This window comes from Sciurus vulgaris, assembly GCF_902686455.1.
Source record: "Sciurus vulgaris genome assembly, chromosome: 3".
Lineage (NCBI taxonomy): Eukaryota > Metazoa > Chordata > Mammalia > Rodentia > Sciuridae > Sciurus > Sciurus vulgaris.
This window is the reverse complement of record NC_136463.1, coordinates 182,831,030-182,853,187: the sequence shown is the minus strand read 5'-3', so window position 1 is coordinate 182,853,187 and position 22,158 is coordinate 182,831,030. Positions and strand designations below refer to the sequence as shown.

General features: G+C 51.5%; 2 protein-coding genes across 2 annotated transcripts in view; one reads left to right on the top strand and one right to left on the bottom strand.

The window, feature by feature from the left end:
• INPP5D (inositol polyphosphate-5-phosphatase D) overlaps positions 1 to 8,134 on the bottom strand; it is a 107,564-nt gene extending 99,430 nt beyond the window's left edge. The window contains exon 1 of the mRNA XM_079134831.1: positions 7,845 to 8,134. Within this exon, the coding sequence (XP_078990957.1) occupies positions 7,845 to 7,978 (134 nt within the window). The 5' untranslated portion in view covers positions 7,979 to 8,134. The remainder of the gene's footprint in view (positions 1 to 7,844) is intronic.
• NGEF (neuronal guanine nucleotide exchange factor) overlaps positions 1 to 22,158 on the top strand; it is a 218,919-nt gene that overhangs the window by 91,606 nt on the left and 105,155 nt on the right. The window lies entirely within an intron of this gene.

Sequence of the window (22,158 nt, the reverse complement as noted above, 5' to 3'; positions counted from 1 at the left end):
AATTAGGAAGGTCAATAACCTATCAAACAGGCTCAACATGACTGCGGTCGAGTGTGAATCCAAATGAACATCCACTACCTTTCACCCTACAACTTAGCAGTGTTTTTCAAAGTGAAAATATGGATGTTGGAATGAGGTGGACACTCTTGTACTGCTTTCTGGAGCATAAATTGAACAAAATTTCTAGAAAACAATTTGTCAAGAGGCAGTGACACACCCTTGTAATCCCAGCTATTGTGGAGGCTGAGGCAGGAGGATTGCAAGTTGCAGATCAGCCTGGGAAACTTAGTGAGACCCAGACTTAAAATAAAAAATTTAAAAGACTGGGGATTTAAAAGCTCAGTGGTGGAACACCCCTGGATTTAAATCCTAGTACAAAACTCACGTGTGTGTGCATGCGCACACACACAAATCTTAAAATGCTCCTATCCCTTAATGTAGTAATTCCATCCCTGGGACTCTATAACCAGAATGTATATAGCATAATTTCACAAAGACCTTCATCACTGTCATGTTTATAACGGTGAGACACTGAGGATAACTTCCATGATTTTGTTTCATAAAGTAAGCCACATTGTGTAACAGAATTCTATACATCCATCAAATGTGATATTTAGGAAGAAATTCTAACTCAGTGGGAAAATGCTGATGCTGTCAGAAACCTCAGGCTACAATGATATGTCTAGATGTTGCATATGCATAAAAATAGAGATAATATACATACATGGAGAGAAAGAGAATGAGAAGATACGCTAACCAAATTAACAATGTTTATGTCAGTTGCTTAGTGATGGGTGATGATTTTTCTGCTTTAAATTTGCTCAAAAGAATGCTGCACTGTTTATCAGAAGATCCATCTATTCCTACATTGCCACCAACAGCTCAGGGACCAGGCAGAAGAGGCTCTTCTCTGCAGAGCAGGGTCCTGGTTGACTGGCCCAACTGGTCCTTTGGGTGTTGTATACAACCGGTAATTGCACCCAAACTGGTATTTGTTAATATGATGGCTTTTTTTTTTTTTTTTTGCGGTGCTGGGGATCGAATCCAGGGCCTTGTGCTCACTCTACCGACTGAGCTATCTCCCCAGCCCAATATGATGGCTTGTTAATTAGTGGAGATGTAGGGAGCATGCATCAAGCAGAGGAGGCTGTCAAGATGGTAGAGCTGGCTCAGAGCACAGAGAATTGGGCCCATGCCTGTCACAGGCTCCACCTCCCCACCTGCTAAACTCTCTTTTCCCAAGGGGCAGGGCCCTGCTGCTGCTGTCCACACCAAGTTCCTCTCTCACGGAGCGTTCTGTGCTCTGTCTAGTTTCTTCAGGGCCGTAGGACTTCCGCACCCCCTGCATCTCCTAAACTGGAACTAGAACCTCTGGTATTAAGATGACCTGACTTTCTCCTTGACTTTGTCTTTGTTCCCCCTGGTCCACTGGGGGCTCTGTCTTGGGCCCGTGCCTGAGTCCACCCTCCTCAGGCTTCCAGGCACTCCACCCTGGCCCCAGCAGCTAGGGGTGTGCGTCACTCAAGTCCTCTTCCTGCCTCAATCTCTCGGAGCGCTTCCTCTGAGGAGGCCCACATGACAGCTCAGAGTCTCCCGGAGGCCTCCAGGAAGTCCCAGAAGAGAGGCTCTGCCACCTCTCTCTCCTGCTGTGGACCTCTCTTCACAAACGGATCCTATACGTCTCTGCTTCTGAGAGGACACTCCTCAATGTTTAGTTCATAAAAAATAACGCCCAATGGTATTTTTATAGATGCAAAGTGTTCAGAGGGTGACTGCTGTGTCCCGGCCGCAGGCTATACACGTTGCCCACGTTACCCCATTCTGTCCTCTCAGTAGCCCAACAAGGACAGCGGAAAGACAAATACCCCAATTCCTCAAGGTGCAAAGACTATGAATTGACATTTCTCCACATAAGACACAAATGGCCAATCAGCTTAAAAAGATGGGCAGCATTAATCATTAGGGAAATGCAAATTAAAACCACAATAACTTGCCACCTCACGCCCACTAAGATGTGATAACCAAAAGGACAGATAATAACAAGTGCTGGAGAGGATGTGGAGAAACTGGAACCCTCACGGGTGGCCTGTGAGAATGTCAAGAGGAGCAGTTGTGGAAAACAGTCCAGCAGCTCCTCAAAACATTCAACACAAAACCGCCACACGACCCAGCAGCTCCAGTCTCGGTTGCTGCCCAAGACTGACGTAAACATACATCCACACAAAAACCTGTTTGCAAGTGTTCATACCAGCACAATTCACGATAGCCAAAAAGTGGAAACAAACCAAATGTTCCCTGATTGAGGAATGGAGAAATAAAACGTGGCGCATCGCGCAGTGGATTGTCAGCCACGGGGCTGTCATGCTGCAAGAGGAACTTGAAAATGTTTTGCTACGTGAGTGGGCCGCATATTATATAATTATAAACCAAAGGCCGCATATTATATAATTCCATGCATATAAAATGCCCAGAATAGGCAAATCCTTACAGATAGGCAGAAAGTAAACCGGCTGTTTCCAGGGATTGGAATGCCTATAATCCCAGTGACTCCTGAGGCTGAGGCATGAGGATCACAAGTTCAAAGCCAGCCTCAGCAATTTAGGGAGGCCCTAAGCAACTTGGTGAACCTGTCTCCAGATAAAATATAGAAAGGGACTGGGGATGTGCCTCAGTGGTTGAGTGACCCCTGGGTTCAATTCCCAGTACTGAAAAAAAAAAAATATATATATATATATATAATTATGCAAATACTGTTGCATCAGATCTAGCCAATTCCAGAGCCTCAGGATGCACAGCATGGCATGAACTGGGGAGGAATACAGAGCTCCTGTCCCTCTGTCTCGGGACAGGGAGGTATTGCTGGGAGGACCACCTGTTATCATGATGCAGGGCTGCATGCCCCAGGGAGATGGAATCATTCAGGCAAGACGAACTGATGTTTGTGCACAGGTGATTTCACCTACCAGGCAGGCAATATGCAAAACACGCCAAAGTCAGTGCCTACTCTCACCTGGACGGATTGCTCTGGGGTGCTGGGCACGGGCAAGAGCACCTGGAGGGACTCTATTGTACCAGGGTTGTTCTGAGCCACTTCACAGGGTGACGCAGTTGAGAGGAATACACAGGCTTTCTTTGTATGTGCCCCTTCTGGTTTTGCACACAGAAATAAAACTCAGAAGAGCCTCTTGCAGACAAAGCCCACTGGCCTGTTTTCTTGTAAACAGATTTCAGGAGCCCTGGGGCTGCCAGCTCGGTTCCTTCTGAGCCAGCCTTTCTTTCCACAGACCAGATATGGAAAACAGCACCTTGCTGCATTGCACAAAAGTAATTGATGAGCTCGAAGTGGGCTGGAGGGAGGGAGAGGGCAGCACACTCACACCACCGTCATGGCTCAGCGCCTCTACTGGACGCTTCCGTCCCCTCATGTCCCCTCTCTGTGGCTCTCCAGGCCATTTCTCTCCCCTTGCCCCACCCATCTCTCCACCTGTGGGCTCCTCTGCCTTTCTCCCCAGAACAGCATGGTGGAAGTCCTGGCCCTGCCACTAGGTCCAGGACCTCTCTGTCCACGGTCCCCCCATCTGTAGGTGGGCATTGCAGTACCTCCTCTGAAGGTCCCTGTGGGTGTTAAATGCGTTAATGCATGGAAGAGCCCACAGGGTCTCTGGCACACACTAAGCCCTCTGTCGGTCTCCTGTGGCACACAGGGGGCCTCGCTCCGCGTTAGCAGGGCGCGTTTGGGGCCTTCCCTTGTTTGGAATACTGTGAAAAAAGGAGCAAAAGGAGCATTGTGGTGGTGGATGTCCTTCTGTGCTCTTTTGTCTTTCCTGCTGTGCTGACAAAGCCACCAAGTACAGGGTTATCTGGTAGTATGTCCCCAGGAGGAAGCTGACCCCGTTGTCATGCCTGAGTGGCCTGTGGAAGGTCATGTGCTGAGGGAAACCCCAAGGGCTTCCCTGCCTCAGCTGGCTGGAGCAGGCACTGCATTCAGAGCCAAATACAGACAGGCGCCTTTCCTTCCCCGAGAGGGAGGGCGACTCTTTCCTGAGTGGTTCTTTGGGAGTGCTGCCCAAATGGACAGCTCCATGTAGACAGTAGCCAACTGAGCTGGTTGAACGTGGGCTCACTCTGGGGCCCTGGCTGCTCTTCTGGAAAGGGCTGATCTGCCCTGACAAGACTGGGCCATTGTTCAGCTCTACGTGGACCCCATCCCTGAAGGTGCCTGACAAGTGTGCTGGCCCCAACATTGCAAAGAAACACAACAGGGATGGCCTCTTAAAGTCCTCCATCCACGATGGGCAGATGTCCCTTCCCCTCCAGGGCCCCAGATTCCCTGGAGCAGGGTTGACGGTGGGGAGGATCTGAGTGCGGACAGGCCCCACCTAGAGGAGCCTGCCGCCCCTCACGCTCTCAAGCCCCTTTCACAAGACAGCAGAGCTGGACCTCTGCTGGGGTCTGTCCAGGCCAGTCCTCTGTGACCCAAGAAGCAACACCAGGTTCCCACTAAAGCAGGACTTTTTTGAGTAGCAGAGGGGAGACCATTGTTTTTCTCCCGGTTAGGTAACAGGGATAACATCTTTCAAGGAAATAAAGGACATCGGGTGAATGTGTGCCCCTAAGCCACAGGCATGGCACTGAACTGCCATCTAATCTTTTGGTGTCTCCCCCATCCCTAAGTTCCATCTTGGTCAAATCCCACCCTCTCTCCTAAGCATGAAGACCTCTTCCCGCAAGGCTGCACTGAGTACCTGGAACCCTAAATACACTTAACCCAGCAGGCAGAGGCCCTACTGCTGTCCCCTCACTCACCAGAGGAGACCAGGGATGAAGCTTGCTGGGGCCCAGGCAGGAAGAGGTCTGGGTGCCCTGGCGATGGCCCTGGGGTCCTTCTCAACGTAGGTATTTCCAGAGCAAAAGAGTGAGTCTCTGTGGCTTCCTTCTGCTATTCTGGCTCACCATTTTCTTTTTTTTAGATCTTGAGACAGGGTCCCAATAAGTTCCTAGGGCTGGCCTCGACTGTGGGACACTCCTGCCTCAGGCTTCCGAGTCACTGGGATTACAGGCGTGTACCACTGTGCCTGGTTATGGACCACTTTGAAAGCAGGGTAGTTAAAAGGCCCTGGCCATGGCTGCATGACCTGGGTCCCCACAGCCTGGCTGGCTGCAGGGAAGAAGACTGGGTGCAAAGACCATTACTTCTGGAACCAAGGAAAGCCCAGCTGCCCTGTACCCCATCTCTGCCCTGTGGCTGCTGCCTGGTCAAAGTCCCTGTCATTGGTTAGGGGCCAGGATCATGTGGGACCAGGCTTCCACAATGCACAGGGAACAGGGAGAAGGAAGGATATAGTTTGTCTTTCAGGAAGTTAAGTCTCTGCTTTAAAAGGACTGGCCTAAATTTTAAAAAAAAATTTTTAAGGAGTATGTCCTTCCTGCCTTTTTGATGCTTAAAGATGCTTTATGTCATAAACTGAGGTGGTGGAGGATGATAGTTGTCATTTAGTTAATTTAGTTTTCAAATCTATTTATTTATTTTTTATTTTTGCCAGGGATTGAACTCAGGGTCACTTAACCACTGAGCCACATCCCCAGATCCCCTCTTCCCCCGACCCCACATTTTAAAAATTAGTGCATATTGATGGAATTTTTTGTTACATATTCATACATGCACAAAATATAACAGTATAATTTGACTACTATCACTCCCTAGCCCTTTTTTTTAATGTTTTATTTTGAAAGAGTCTTGCTAAGTCCTTAGTGCCTTGCTTAGTTGCTGAGGTTGGTCTTGAATTTGTGATCCTCCTGCCTCAGCCTCCCACACCGCTGGGATTACAGGCCTGTGCCACTATGCCCGACTCTCGAGTTTCCTTAATTAACAAAATCAAGGGTGACAGCCCTACAAGGTTTCTCAGGGTTTGGAAGACTTGCTGGCCTGTGGTTCCCACAGCCTACAGTGGTGCCCCGCTCCTCAGGAAGAGTGGCTTCCTCTGTTAACAGAGCAGAGGAGAAAGAGGAGCCCCAAGCTTGGGATAAGGGCCTGGGAGACTAAGGAGCTGTCCAGACTTGGGTTAATAGGGTGGTGGTGTCCTTAGGGTGCACCATGAGCAGCTCCTTCAGGGGCACCTCTGCTTGGGTCCTTGACTCTGAGGGAGTCATGCAGACACGGCAGGAAGGAGAAGTGGAGGAAGGACCACAGGACCCAGGCCAGCGTGGTGGCTGTGAATGAAGGCCTCAACCTCTCTGAGCAAGGTCTGCCCCGTGATCAGGGGCCCACCGCCTGGAGGTTCTCCAAGGCCTCTCAGGCTCTGAATCTGCTCGCTGTGACCCTAGACTTTAAGTTACTCACAGCTTGGAGTCAGAGAGACTGAGGTTCCACCTCTGTAACCTGGAGTTAGCACACTTCAGGGCTGGGGTCACAGGACTAACGTGAAGCAAAACAAGGTGGACCCTGGAGGCCGGGACATAGCCAACACCTAACCGTCACCTTTGGCCAAGGGCCCACGGAGTCAGGCTGACTTGTGTCTTTTCTAAGGCCCCTTCATTGGCGAGTCCCCATAGGGACATCTGAGGTCCTGGCCTCTGCAATCCTCCTTAAGCGTGGGGGTCGGGCGTGGGCAGTTGGCCTTCAGAGGTGCACAGCTGACTGCTGCTGCCAGGACAAGATGCCGTGAGCCTGTGCTGGTCTCATGTCCAGCTGGGAGCAGGAGCAGGTGGGCTGCAGAGTCTGGTTGTGGCCTCTGGCTGTAGATGACCTTGGCTCTGACTGTCACCACTCACTTAACCTGCCCAAGCCTCAGTTTCCCCATCTGCAGGGTACAGCGCCTGACCTCAATTGTCTTAAGGATGAAACCAGCCAGTAAACGCTGAGCACAGCAGGTCCCCGCATGAGTCAGGGCTCAGAACCAGTCTGTGGTCAGTCACCCACTTCCCCCTGTCTGGAGGCGGGCAGGCCCTAGCTGCTTCAGGGGGCCTTCCTGCCATCCCAGGGACACTACCTGAAGCATTTGGGTGGATATACCCTTCCTGACTGCACCCTGGCACTGCCTGTGGCCCAAGAGGGGACATGGTTAGACCCCAGGGCTACAGGGGCTAGGGCCTCCCTTGGACCTCAGGCAAGAAGGGGTTGTTAAGAAGGAACTTTCAGCAAGTGGCTGGTTGCTCTGTTGTCAGGACAACTGGTACATTCAGCAACAGCACAAGCCAGACAGCAGTGGGGCAGGGGCATGGTGAGCTGATGGGGGGGCAAAAGGGCGGAGACGCAGCTGAGTGCCAGGGAGGAAGAGAGGATCCATGTGGGAAGAGCGATTTGCTGGGATAAGGGTGAGCTCCTCTGCTCTTGGGGACAGAAGGTAATTGCTGTCCACCCCAGACTCTCGCTCCCCAGAGGGTGACTCACTTTAGACCCACCACCTGGGTGCAGAAGGGCTTCTGAGCTGGGCATCTTTGACTGCCATCTAGCTGGAGAGTCGCTGTCTGATGCCCACCACCACGGAGCCCAGACCCCTTTCTCCTGCCTATAGAGCCTGAGGAAGTCCCCGCGCCACAGTTCAGGGCAGCCGAGCCTCGGGACCCGGCCCAGAGTGGCTCCGTGAGTTCCTGCACTGCCAAACTTGCCCCAAGGCCAGCTCCCTGAACTCCCAGGCCAGGGCTCAGGTGGGCCTCAGCTGGACCACCCGACAAAGTGGGTGGCAGCATGCAAGCCAGGCCCCTTGGTCCTGCGATGCCAGACGGCCATCCGAGCTGGCCCCCTCGCTGAGCCCCAGCTAGCTTTGCCCTCCCAAGCCGCCCCTTGGGTCTCTTTGCTGGCCAGGGACCTGGGAGGAGGGTGACACAGAGGGTGGCATACTCACAGTACACAGAGTGCAAAGGCCCGGGGGATGGACTCGCTGGCACGCACGAGGAAGCTCCCGTCCTTGCCCGCCCTGGAGAGCAGCTCCTCCGCCTTGGAGCGGGTGATGTTGCCATGGTTCCAGGCGGGCACCATGGTGGTGTGGGCCTCCTGAGCTGGGCTGGCTGCCACCCCCAGGACCAACACACCACTGAGGGCAACTGAGGGCCCTGTGCCGAGTCCTGCCACCGTCCCCTCTCAGTCGCCTCTGCTGCTGCCACCAGCTTAACTGACTGACTTCCTGTTTCAAGTACTCAGTGAGAGAAAGGAAACTGAGCTGCAGAGAACTTCCTCATTACAGAAACCGACAGAGAGAGAGAGAGAGAGAGAGGGAGGGAGAGAGAGAGGCCCCATGGGCCACCTTTGCACCCGGCCTAGCCATTGTCTCTGGCCCCTTCTTCTCCCTCTCTGGCCCTTGTCTTTCCCTGTAATGGGTCTCAGCTTCCAGAAGCATCCAGAATTAGCCAAAGTCCCGCCTGGGGGACGTAGCAGTTCCTTCAGCCTCAGGGCATCCCTGGCTGGCTTCTAGAGAAGTGTGGCATAGTGGCTGAGGGCAGGCCAATGCAGCAGCCATGTGTGCTGTAGCCCGTGTGGGATGGTCATGCCCTGGCCAGATCCGGGACCTCCTGGTCAACCCTCTTTTCAACTCCCTGCTCACCCCCTCCCCAATGTACCCAATGGGCGGAGTTTCTGGACTTGGACTGAGGCTGCCCCCAAAAGAGAGCAAAACGGAGGGGTAGGGAGAGTCAAACCCTGCCTCTGCCCACTTGAGACTCACCTATATCTGGGTCCTGGGAGAATGTCGCCTGCCACAGCTGAGGACTCTGAGGGTCCAGGGGCAGGCGTGTTACCCTTGGTCCCTGGAGGTGACCTGCTGTCTGTGGGCAGTGCTGCTCTGTGCTTGTACCTGGCGTGAAGACACACGGGGAGTATGGAGGGTCAGGGTGTGGACTGTCTATGGGTCCAGTACAGGCTGGATTTCCCCTCTGAGCTTCTCAGAGACGGGACCCTCACATCCCCACAGGGCTGGCTGGCCACTTGGCCAAAGATGATGTCCTTTCCTGATTCTGGCATCACAGCAGAATCCAGGGTGGCCCATCAGACTGCACATCCTCTGCTGATGGGCATAGCCACACGGGAGCTGCCTCTGTGGGGCCTCTGTGGGGCCACCCTTCAGTACCTGTAGGTTTTCGAGGGCTCTGAGGTGGACGCCTTCCCTGGAGCCCAGAGCTGAGTTTCAGTCCTTGGCTCAGGCTCATCAAGGGTGAAGGGGCTATTGCACAAATTGTGACTCTTCCCCCACCCAGGTCTTGTCCCTTGGACATGACAATAGACCCTTTCCTGGGGCCTGAGCCAGGCAGGCTCCCGGCACTGAGGCTAGAGGAGGGCCTCTTCTCTAACTTGAGGGGCTCAGCTCTGGAAGGAGCTCCTGAGCCGGGCCTGCTGCCAGCTGTGCTGTGGTTGTTCCAGACTATGCGCCCAGAGCCTCCGCCTGCAGCCCACCACGACAGGAGAGGCTGAAGGCCGGAGACTCTGGCTGTCCCCTGCCAGCTTGGCCCTGTGCCTCTGGCTCTTTAGTGGCCCTCATGGACGACTCTCCTTCCCCTACGCCATTTCTACCCCACACCTCATCACTCTCTCCTAGGAAATTTCTGCTTATTCGAAGTGCCCCTTACGTGTTCTTGCACACACCCCTCACTTCCCTGATGACTCCCACAACCTCTGGGGTCCAGCAGGAGGCCCCATCTGCAGTCTTGACCCCTTGTGCCTTGCCTGGCTCATCCCTAGAGACCCCCACCACACCCAAGGCAGTACTGCGTGCGGATGACTTCCCTCCACGCCCCGGCTTCCTGCCCTGCCCCTCACTCTTTCATCCCACTATCTTTGCCTTTCAACTCAGCCAGATCAGCAGATGCATGCATGACACATACATGACACACACGATGCACAGGTGACACACAGGTGACACTTATGCTTTCCTAATTTTTAAGGCCCATCCCTTCTTCACTTCCTTTCCCACCCAATTGCCCGAGCCATCTAACATGGTCAGCTTCCTTGACCCCCTGGCTTCAGCCCTCAGATTCAGACAACCCCAATTTCTAGATCAGAGTGCTCCTTATGGTTGGTGGAATCTGGGGAAATATTTTTGGCATACAAAGAGTTTAATGAAAGGTGTTATAAACTTCCTGGGACCATAATTATTTGTCAATCAAGATTGAAATTAATGGCCAGAGAGGAGCTAATCACACTATGTTCAATTCCAGCTGGTGCACATGGAGGGCCTTCATGATGTCCTGGCTCTGTACTCCTGTTTGGGTCCAGGAGTCAGCTCCTCTGGTTTTACTGTCACGAGCACCTCCTGGCTGGGCTCGTGTCTCCCGCGGGTTAAGGCGGCAGCTCTGCAGAGCCCACAGAGCTCTCCAGCCTCTGTGCTTCCCCAGCACCGTGGACTTGCTGCTGGTTACGTCATTTCTGGTGTCACTGCTCCTTTGATTGTGCCACCCATAAATACAGCTCCTGGTGCTCCCCTCTGAGGTCATTCAACCGTTTGTCAGTGACCCTACTTCATGTCTTACCCAGAGCAGGCAAGAAAATGTTAGTTGTAACTCATTTTCTTATAGTGTTAAATTTACGGTTCTGAATTTTATAGCATCAACATAGAAAAGGAAATCTTCCAGCTACATTCTCTTGACTGTTTGAAGTAAAGATGGAATGGGCCTTAAAAGTCAGGGATGCATGAATGTCACGATTGCCACATTCCTGTGTGGTGACCCCTTTCCACGATGACTGCAGCCCCTTCCTCCAGGAATGTTCAGCTGCACCCGGTGGGATGTGAGGTGGGAGGTGACGCTGACTGGAGGTGCCTGCAGGTGTTGTGTAGCAATGTTTCCAAAAACAGCTGGAGGAGAAGACTGCCTCATGCCTGGACAGGAGCCTCCAGGGCAGTGGAGTGACATCTCAGGTGCTGTTGGCAGGGCACAGAGGGCAAAGAACACCTGCCACCTTTCACCTTGGTGCTCAGGGTTGGTCTGCTGTTTCTGGGAGCCACATCCAGCTGTAAGGCCCCAGAATGATTTTGTGGGGGTGAGACTGTGCTTCTTGGGGCATCTGGCCAACCCACATGTGTGACAGAGGTCTGGAAAGCAGCAGAGGGAGATAAGTGAGGTTCGGACTCATGCGGGCCCATGGCCAGCCTGGGGGACCCCACCCAATGGCATCACCAGCCCTGGCCAGTCCCTGGCACTAGAAGAAGACTTGGGCATTTTCTGGTAAGTCAGCTCAGTGCCCAGTGTCAGGGTGGTCTGTAGGCTCCTGCTCATGGGCACTCAGTAAGTTCTGGAAGCTCTGGAAGAATAGACAGTGCTGCGTTGAAGAGGAGCCCCCATGGCAGGCACCAAGGTATCCCAGATTCTGCGTTTGAAACCTCATGTGAGCAGGTCAAGGGAACAAGCTAGAGGCTGCCTTTGAGCCCAGAACAGGCCAAGGCAGGCTAGGAGAGAGGTACCATGGGGACACTGTCAACCTACTTGCCAACCTTCTATCATGGATAAGAAACAGAATAGGTTTCAGGGCATGAGAAGGGGTCAAACCAGGAGAGGGGCCATGAAGTCCCCGCCATAGGGACAGGACGATGGGGACAGCGGGGAGGCAGAAGTCATTCCACCTGTGACTGGACAACATACCTAAGTGGCAAACTTCATGCTTCCCTCCCCCTCCTGTGTTCACTGAAGCCCCTGTGGTGCCCAGGCCTCCTCACTCCCCTCCAGCCTGGGCCTGATTGACAGGAGTCTCCCAGGGCTCACTCCACCCCTGGTAGCAAAGAGCTGTGCAGGGGACTATCGACTTGGCTGGGCCACAGTACCCAGATGTTTGGTCAAATGCTCTTCTGGATGTCTCTGAAGGCATTTTTCAAAGATAAGATTAACATTCAAATCAGTAGACTTTGAGTAAAGTGATACCCTTCTTCCATGTTGCAGGTTGGCCTTATCCAATTAGTTGAAGAAATTAACTGAAAAAGACTGACTTTCAAGAGGGAGCTTGCTGGGTTGCCCTCAGACTCACCCGTAGTATCCAACATTGCTGGGTGTCCAGCCTGCCTGCTTTGCTGATTTGGGGCTTGCCAGCCTCCACAAGCACATGAACCAATTTCTTAAAATACATTTACACTATCTAGCTGACTATCTATTATGGTTTTGATATGAGGTGTCCCTGCAAAGCTCCTGTATTAACATGGGAGGTGAAATGACTAGATTTGAGAACTGAAATCTAATCTGTGGATTAATCCATTTGATGGATTAATAATTTGAATGGATTACTGGGTGGTAACTACAGGCAGGGGGGTATGGCTCAGGAAATGGGTCACTGGGGGTGTGCCTTGGGAATTATATTTATTTGTATATATAATATTTGAATGTATTTATTTTATTTTATTTTATTTTAAATCTTTGAATGAAGGAATTATTTGTTTTGTCCTTGATTCATCCCACTCTCTCTCTGCTTCTTGGTTGCCATGAGCTGAGCAGTGATCCTCCACCATGCCCTTCTGCCATGATGTTCTGCCTCGCCTTAGGCCCAGAGCAATGGAGTCAGTCTACCATAGACTGAACCTCTGAAACTTTGAATCCAAAATAAGCTTTTCCTCCTCTAAGTTGCTCTTGTCAGGTACTCTGTTCACAGCAGTGCAGAGCTGACTAACACACTATCTGTCTAACATATACTATAGCTAGAGACCTAGGTTCGCATCTATTTTGTGTAGGTTCGGGCACACATTGGTCAACATCAGGGCTCTGCTTTGAGAAGTGTGTTGTTAGGCTATGTTGTCATTGTGTGAACGTCACAAGGTGGACTTACACTGGCCAGAGGATGTCACCTACTGCCACCTGTGCCACGTGGTACAGCCTAGCACTCCAAGGCTGCAAGCCTGAACAGCATGCTACTGTGCTGACGGTAGGCAAATGTGACCCAGTGACATTTGTCTGCGTAAACATTCCTAAACACAGGACAGGTACAGCACAGATAGGATAGAAAAAGGCAAAAATGGAGGGCACTTAGCATGAAGGCAGCTGCGGGCCCAGCAGTGCTCTGGGTGGGCGAGCGGTGAGTGAATGTGAAGGCCCAGACCTCACTGTGCTGTGGTAGACTTTGGAAGCACTGTCCCACAAGCCACACTATGTGCTGTGGTAGACTTTGGGAGCATTGTCCCACAAGCCACACTATGTGCTGTGGTAGACTTTGGGAGCACCGTCGCATAAGCTACACTAGGTTGAGTTAACAATTTTTCTTTCTTTAGCAAGAAAAACAAACCTTATCTTATATAACCTTTTTTCTTTGTAAACTTTTAAAATGTTCTTATTTTGAGTGTTGTAATAACAACTTAAAAAAACACTGTACAGATGTAGGAAAAAACCTTTATATACTTCTTCAATAATCTCTTTTCTATTTTAAAATGTTTTTAGCTAATTTTTTTTTTTTTTTTTTTTTTTTTTTTTTTGCCTTCGAAACTTTGTTGTTGCCATTGTTAAAAACAAAGACACAAACACACACATTAGCCTAGGCCCACCCACGCAGGCTAGGATGGTCAACGTCACTGTCTTCCACCTCTGCATCCTGTCCCTCTGGGGGATCTTCAGGGCACTGACACACCCTGAGCCAACTCTCCTGTGACAGCAAGGTCTCGCCTGCAATCCCCGAGGGACCCACTGAAGGGTCTTCCTGAGGAGGCATCTGTTTTCAGAAATAAGTCCTTGGTAGATTTTAGTTTTTCATTGTGAGTTTGCTTGCAGGCAGATGCTGGGCCGTGAACCTTCCTCACGACTTAAAGCCTTTTTAGGAGCTTGTTGGGGTCTGCCAAGGCTTCTGCTGACCCTTCACTGTGACTCCTCCCGGGGGCTTCTGTGCCTACGGTTTCCTCATCCCTCGCTCTTCTTCAGTGTGTTCCTGCTCCAGTTCCGACTTCTCACTGGTCCCTTCCTCAGAAGCCACCTCTGGAAGCTCCAGATGTCATCCTCAGTCACACCCAGGGTGAACTTGCTCCATCTCGGTCCCAGACCTACTGCTGAGTTTTGCATTTTTCAGCTTGGAAAATCCTTTGGAGTCATGGCGGAGCCTCTTGAGTGTCTTCTTCCAGGTGCCATCTGCACCCTCCCTGGTGGCATCCCCGGCAAGGTTCTTGGTGAAGTCATGGACACAGTCCTTCTAGAATTGTGTCAGAGCCTTAGTTGCAGCAACGGCCTTAAAAGCTTCTGTGACTCCTTGAGCCATTGGTGGGATCAAAGAGATGGAGTTTGGAGGAAGAAACACCACTTGGATCTGGGGATGAGGCTCATCAACACGAGGAGGCTGTGCGGGAGCATTATCAACAATGAGCAAACTCTGAAAAGGTCTTTTGTCTCCCAACAGTGCTTCTCTGGCATGGCAATTCAGGAGGGCATCTTGGAAGAGAGCTGGGAGGTCCAGGACTGTAGGACACCAGTGTGCTTGAAGGCCCTGGAGCTCTCGTGTATGACAGTGGTCTCACAGGCGTGCATTTACTGCCTGCTGACGTTGGAGCTGCCCTCTCATCACAGGGCATGCACTATGAACGCTGGTGGGAATCTGCTGCGCTGCCCACCCCGTAGAAGCAGAGCAATGCAATATATATAGGGTAGAATACTGAATAATGACTGAAAACGACTGTAGAGGCTCAGGTGTCTATGTTGTGCATTTTATTATTATTCCACTTATGATAAAATTTCCTATAAAGCAACTTGCTGTGTCGTGCTAGCTGCAGCCTCACACATGGTGTGTTGGCTGCGTCTCTAGACAGTGTCGTTTTCTCCTGTACTGGATTCAGTCTGTGTTGTTGCGTTCCTCGTGGCCTTGACAGCCACAGGCTAGACCACAGAGCCTAGGTGTGCAGGGGACTAAAATATCTAGGTCCGTGTGGGTTCATCCTGTGACATTTGCACTATGACAAAGTTGCCTGACGCCACAGTGCTCAGAACACACCCCTTCGGCAAGTCACGTGTGGTTCTGTAGGAACCTCCTTTTGGTTCTGGAGAACCCCAGCTAGAGAGGAGCGAATACTAGACTGTGACGTTGAGCAGCTGCTCACTGACGGGGGTCCCGTGCCCTGGACCTGATAGAAGGCATCCTGTGCTGTTGAAGAGGAAGGAGGACCGCTCCCAGGGAGCCTCCTGTGATCGGGATTCTGTTCCCAGCTGGGAGCCCAGGGCAGGGAGCACCACCCAGGCTCCTGCTTACTGCCATCAGGAGGACCATTGGGGAAGACCGGTCAGAGACAGGAGTGGATGCCCAACTCTCCCCTGCCCTGTTGCCCCCCCCAAGTCAAGGGCTGGGACACTTATGAGGGGTGAAGTCGACTGACCTGCTGGAGGAGTCCTGCAGAGCTGGTCACCTCACTCCTGATGGTCAGCCAGGAGGGGAGGATTCCCACTGCAGCTCCCTCTCTCTGCCCCCACCCCAGCTTTCCCCATCTGTCTTTTCTCTCTCTCATCACACCTCTCTCTCCATCCAGCCCGCTTTCTGTCCCTCCTCCAGCAGCACCTCTTCCCAGCGTTCCCTCCCAGTTGCTTCCTGAGTTCCGTCAGGTCTCCTGGCTCTGCCCGCCTTCCCGTTCCACGTCCAGGTCCACATTTGTACCGGCCCCTCCAGAGCGGGCCTCTCTGAACCCACCAAGGCTCCTGCAGACGTGCAGAGCGAGTTTTAACCGTCTGTGGAACATTGGGCTGGTTTTCCCATGGGCTCTTGGCTGCTGGCTTCCTGGGGCATGCTGCAGCCTGAGGATGGGAAGGTGAGGTCTCCATTCCCCCTGCATCTCTGAGAACTGTATTTCAGAGCTACAAATCAGACCCTGAATTACACTCCCAGGAGCAAGACCAGGATCTGAATCCCAGCTTCGCCCTAGTATTTAACATCTGATTTCAGGCTGTGTGTCGAGAATGAGTGATGACATCTGTGTTGAAGGATGTGAGATTATGCCTGGCACTGGGTGGGTGGGTGCTCAGGATGAGGGAGGTGGCCCACCTGACAAGAACCTGTAGGACAGAGCCTTCGTGGGCTCCAGCAGGCAGCCAGCTCAGATGTCACAGCCCTGATGTGAGGAAGGAAGACTACCTTCTCTAAATGTGCTCTTTAACAGCAGCCAGGACCCTGGGTCAGGCTCCGAGACTGCGGTTCCAGCCACTAGGGGGCGACTTAAACTCTGTCCTCCATTCATGAAAGAATTCCAGACCCGTGGGTCACTTTCCAAGGAAAGTCCAGCAGAAACCCAGGCGATTTTCCAAGGGGGTCAAGGGCCCATGGAGTCCACAATTGTGCTCGAGGGCATCTGTGAATACCGAAGGCCTGGCAGTGAGCAGCTCTGCCCTTTGAAGAAGATGGAAAATCCATCAGCCTTGACTGTGACAAGAATTAGCATCAATTTCAGAAGGAACTGGATAAGACAGAACCATAGCCTCTAAAAAACTGCCTTTCGTTAAGATTGAAAAAGACACAGGAAAATATTTTTAATGCAATGTAAAGTGAAAAAGAACCAGGAAACTGATTAGGGATACATTATGATTCCAACTATGGAAAAAAAATTATACCAGAAAAATGCCGTGGGGACGTAGAATTAGGTAGCATACCTGGGAGCAAAGTTTTCTTCCTCTACTCCCCCAGATTTCCTTTACTGACCACATACTACTTTTGTTATAACAATAATTAGACAGATAAAAGCCAGTCGTGTCGTGTAAAATCCCACTGGAATGGCTGAGTTCTGCGGATGCCCCAGGACTGTGCCCCTGCCCACCCCATCAAACATCTCTCAACATTCCTAAGAGAGAGACCAGAGTTTTTTTCTTTTATCTTCTTTTTCCAGTTGAGAAACAATACAGGCTCACAGTAGAATTCAACCCACACCAAAGGGCTTTCTGCTGGCCAAGACCTCACTCCTGTTTCTCCAGGGCCAGTGTCTTGTGTGGTCTTTCAAATTTTTCTATGCACACACACCACCCTATTTTTGCAAGGTTTTTTTTCTTGCTTGCTTTTTTTTTTTTTTTTTTTTTTTTTTTTTTTTTTTTCGTTTTTAGCATCTTAAGCACCTTTTCTTTTTCTCTTCATGGGATTTCTAATTTTTTTTAAATGTCTGTCACATTCTTTTAAAGACACATACACACAATGTTCTACCAACCTCCTACAGAGGAAGATTGAGGTTGCTTGCTGTTATAAGCCAGTATGTTCCCAGGATAAACCCCACAAGAGAACTGGGACCAAGGGTTGTATGCGTGTTTCAGCTCTGCTTGATGACGCTCTGCTGTCTTCTAAAGCAGTTGTGCCAGTTGACAAGTTCATTGCGGGTGAGAATTGGGGCTTCATATCTCCTTAGACCCAGAGGGGCATTTGTGGAGTGTCCCACTTTAAGAAAGTGACATGGCTGGAAACCCTCTTGTTACAGCTGGGTCTTGAATGTCCCCTATAGGCCCATGTGTTGGAGGCTTGGTCTTCAGCCATGCTGCTGTTGGGAAGTGGTGCGACATTTACGAGGTGGGGCCTCGTGGACAGTAGTTAGGTCATTTGGAGTGTGCCCTTGAAGGAGATACTGAGACCCTGGCTTCCTCCTGTCTCTCTTTGATTCCTGGCCACCATGAGGTGAGCAGCTCCTCTGCCATATACTCCCACCATGACGTACTGTGCCACCACAGCCCTAGAGTACCAGGGCTGAGTGGCCATGCGCCCACATAAACCTTTCCCTCAGAGTTGACTATTTCTGGTATTTTGTCACAGTAAGGGAAAGCTGACTACTGATGAAACTAATTTTTAAAAAAAATGGGTCTTGGTGACTTGTGTTTCAAAAAGATTGTCTTTCATCACAGTATTTACTCAAAGAATGAGCTCTTCTCTTGGATTTATGATATGATTTGAATTTTTAAAAAATGTATACATTCATTTTCTAGAATGCTGGCTGGGTTTGTTTCTTGCTGAGTATGAAGGGGCTAACCTGCTGGCCTCTCTGTGGTCTGTATCTTCGTTGTGCTAAGCCTACACGTGGCATGTGAAGTCAGACTGGCCTGTAATATTCTACCCACCCAGTGTGGTAACTTGGTGACCATAGCAGTCACCCCTCTCCTGGTTTTTCTCAGGGTCGGATTGTACAAAATCTAGACTGAAAAGAACTTCCAGCTTCACCTCCCCCCAAACTTGTCTTGGTCATGTCACTCCCTGATGAACACCTTCTGTTATGGCTTAGATATGAGGTGTCCCCCCAAAGCTCCTGTGATAGTGCAGCAGATAAAATGATTGGGGTGTGAGAGCTGTAACCTAATTAGTCCACCCTACTTTTAAAGGACTGCAGGCAGGCAGAATGTGGCTGAAGGAGATGGTCACTGGGGGCATGCCCTGGAAGAGTGCATCTGCTCTGTGGACCCTTCCTCTCTCTCTCTGCTCCCTGACGCTGCCATGTGCTGAGGAGCTTTTCTCCACTGGGCCCACCCGCCATGATGTTCTCCCTCACCTTGGGCTCAGAGCAATGGAGTTGGCCACCTATTGACTGAAACCTCTGAAACCGTGAGTCCCAAATAAACTTTCCCTCCTCCGAGTTGTTCTTGTCAGGTGTTTGGTCACAGTGATGAAGGCTGACTAAAGCACCTTCCCAAGGTTCCTTACTGCCTGTGGGGCAAGGATGGCGTTCAAGTTCCTCAGAGGCTCTCAGTCAATCCTGTCTGCCTCTTTCCTTATTCCATCCTACTCCTGGGAGCCGTGGAGCCCTTCCTACTCAGTGCCTGGTTCTAGCATCTTCTGTCAGCTCTGCCACGGTAGCTGTGACCCTGGTTTGCACCCCAAATCTCAGCCTGAGTCTCACCCCTCCTCCCTGACCACAGTCCTCACCTCTGCCAGCCCAGCGTCTGCCCCTCCACCTCGTGCTTCTGGTCTCACTTCCATAGGCTCAGTGGCCACACTGCCAGCAGGGCCCTCCAGGTCTCCCAGCCCCTTCTCTCCTGCCACACCCGCCCTGAGAAACTCCAGCCAGACTCTCCTCCCGAAGGGACTGGAAACTGTTCCAGAGAAACACTCCTCCCAAGTTCAGTCCCAGCACAACCCTTACTTCCAGTCAGCATGGTGGCCAGAGATGTCCCTGGTCTCCAATGGTTGCCACACAAAGGCTTCCTTACCGCATCTCCCCATGCTCCTCAGTCCAACTCACTTCTAGAAGCCATAAAAAGTTCAAACCTCTAAGCCAGGTGAGTGGTACACACCTGTAATTCCAGGCTGAGGCAGGAGGATTACAAGTTCAAGGTCAGCCTGGGCAACTTAGTGGGGTCCCGTATCAAAGTTAAAAAATAAAAAGGGCTGGGGATGTAACTCAGTGGTAGAGTACTCGTGGGTTCAATTCCCAATACCAGAAAGGAAAAAAAAAAAAAGAGAGAGAGAGAAAGAAAGAAAAAGAACAATAAATTCAAACCTCTGACTTTCCTGCCCACAAATGGATGGGTCCTCCGGGTCACCTTCCCCTGCAGCCGAGTCTGCCTCCTCCCCAGTGTTCCCTGCTCCTCCAGGGTACTCTTGCCACCTGCTGGGACCAGCTGCCAGAGCTGCCCCTCACTCCTGGACTTTGCTCCTCTCTTCCCCACCCACTCCTTTTCCTCACTCTAGAAGCAGCCTAAGGTTTTCCATCTTACAAAAATGAAGATTAAAAAGGCTTCCTGCCCGAGGTCGTAGCCTTGGCTAAGAATCTTCAGGCCTCATCCCAGAGCAGTTAAATAGGGGTCTCCAGGTGGAGTCTGGACCTCGCATGGGTCCTCTGCACTTGACTGACGATCTTCGGAGGAAGTTGTCCTCACTCAGTGTCACAGTGTCATCACCTCCTTGACAGACTCCCGTGGCCCTCCTGAGACCTTCCCCACCCCTCTGTCCTCATCTCACTGACCTCGCTGCAGCAGGTGACCCTGCAGGCCTCGCTGTCCCGCCCAGTTCTTCTGCTCTTCCCCCCAGTCCTCCGCCCTCCTCCCCGACCGCCTCTCCCCAGCTCCCATCCAGGTACCTCCTGGCTTTTGTTCTCAGCCTTATCCTTGGTCTAGTCCAAACCCTTCCGGGCCTCTTCCCCACCGGAGGCTTCCAGATCTGTGTTCCAGCCCTAACCTCGTTCCCGGGCTCCCAGCCACACTTCCTGCTGCCTGTGTGGATGATCCTCTGGGAACTTACACCCGACTCATTTTTCCATCTTTACATCAAAAACCTGTTCCTTCACATGCATCGCCCATCCAGATCACTGCCACCAAATTGACTTCTCCTGCGCCAGAAAGAGGTGACATCCTCATCCCCACCCCCTCTCACCACCCACACCCGATGGATCATGCGGTTCTCGAAGGCCTTGGAATCCTCTTCCTCCGCCGCAGCCCTGCCTCCATCCTGCCCTGGCGTCACTTGTCCCTGGGCTATTTGAAGAGGCATGGGACTGTCCTGCACACCCACCCAGGCTCTCTTTCTAAAATGCAACCCTGAGAGCCACGTGGCAGGGTTCAATCCGGCAGCGTTGCACCAACCAAGGACGAGATGCCAGCTCTGGGCGGGTCATGGCCGCTCCTCTAGCTGGGCACCTTGCTGACTTCCTGATCCCCACCCCAACACTCCCTCACACCCAGTACCACTCAGCCAGCACCCTGCGTGCGTCTTCTTGTTCCACAGACGGCGGCCGGGAGCCTGTTCCAGAGGTGCAGCGGGGAGACCCCTGCCCTCCTGGGGCTCCTATGTGCACTTGTTGCCCTGTGCCCTGAGACTCGTCCAGGGTCTTAGCCCCCGTCACAGCTTGTCACTCTCCTCCCTGGCCAGGTGAGGAAAGGGTGGACTGAGCCTGGCCTCCTGGAGCACCCTCCCCTGTGGGATGGTGGCAACAGGTCTTTCTGTGCCTCAGTGCCTCGCTCTGTGAAATGGGGGTGACCATAGTAGCTGGTCTCATCCAGTTGCTAAGAGGATCGAGTGGGGAGCACTTGCAGAGGGCCTAGAGGCAGGCCTGGGGCAGGGCAGCCTCTCAGACTCCGCTTCTGCCTCTTCCCCTCAGCATGATGCAGAACGTGGGTGTTCAATAGGTGACTTCTGGCTGGAAGGATGGAGCGAAAAGTCAAGTCCTTAGCACGTTGGAGTTTAGGTTCTCATGGAAGGGTTCTCAAGTGGCCCTTCTACTATAAGACCACACTTGGAATGTCACTGGAAGTTCAAAAAAGAAGAGAAAATCCCCACGTGGGTGTCACGTGGCGCAGGTAACAACATTTTCCTGGGCTCCTCCTGACCCAAGCCTTCTCAGGCACTGGGGAGAGCTGCACTGCGTAACCATCAGGTGCACGAAGAGATGGCGTTGGGACTGGGACCTTTGAGCTTCTGGTCCAGGGAGGAGTTGGGGAGGGGTCTAAAGGGCCCCTCTAAAGGGTGTGACTTTGAGCAAGGTGACCCCAGCCTCCTCAGGCCTCTGTGTTCAGAAGAACAAAGTTAGGCCAGGTAATGCCCAGGGCCCTTCTGACTGTGATTCTAGAACTTTCTCTGTTTGTTCACTTCTGCCCTTTTCTCTAGATTCTAAAACCACATCTGGGAGAAAGCAGGGACCACGATTTATGAATTAAAGAGCAAATGCATGCCTTCATATTTCTGGAGTTCAGGTGTTTAAAAGTATCAAACAGATGGTGTGGGGATGCGGCTCAGTTGTAAAGTGCCTATCACTTGTGAGGTTCTGAGATCAATCCCTAGCACCGCAAAAAAAAAAAAAAAAAAAAAAAAGTGGCTTAAAGAAGAAAGCCACTTCAGGTTACTTTAACTCACGATTGAAGTTTGTGCTGTATATTTACAAATAACACATTTTGGCAGATTTCAACTGTTTTATCTTTGGTTCTTTAATACCTTTTAAAAGGATTCAAGTTACAGAAATAATCCCAAATAAGGACCAAGATTTACTCACAAAGATGTTCATCTCAGTGTTATTTATAACAGAAAAAGGTGGTGGTGACTTCGGCTCCCAACACTGAAGCAGCAGTGAAGTAGTCCATGGCGTGTCTCTGCACATCACCTTTTGGTGGCAGTAACTGGGAGGAAGTGCTGACCATGTAAAGTCAGGTGTGTGGGGCCAGGGAGAAAGCAGGATCCTACCTCAATTTCGGAGCATGATCTTAGTTTGGGAGGAAAAGGAAAATTCACAGATAAAAGACCAGAAGAAAACGTGGTTAGTGGGATTCTGGGTGATTTTTTTCCTGGTTCTTCACAACTCCAAATGTTTGGCATCTATTACTTTGAAACATTCTGCTAAAAGCGGT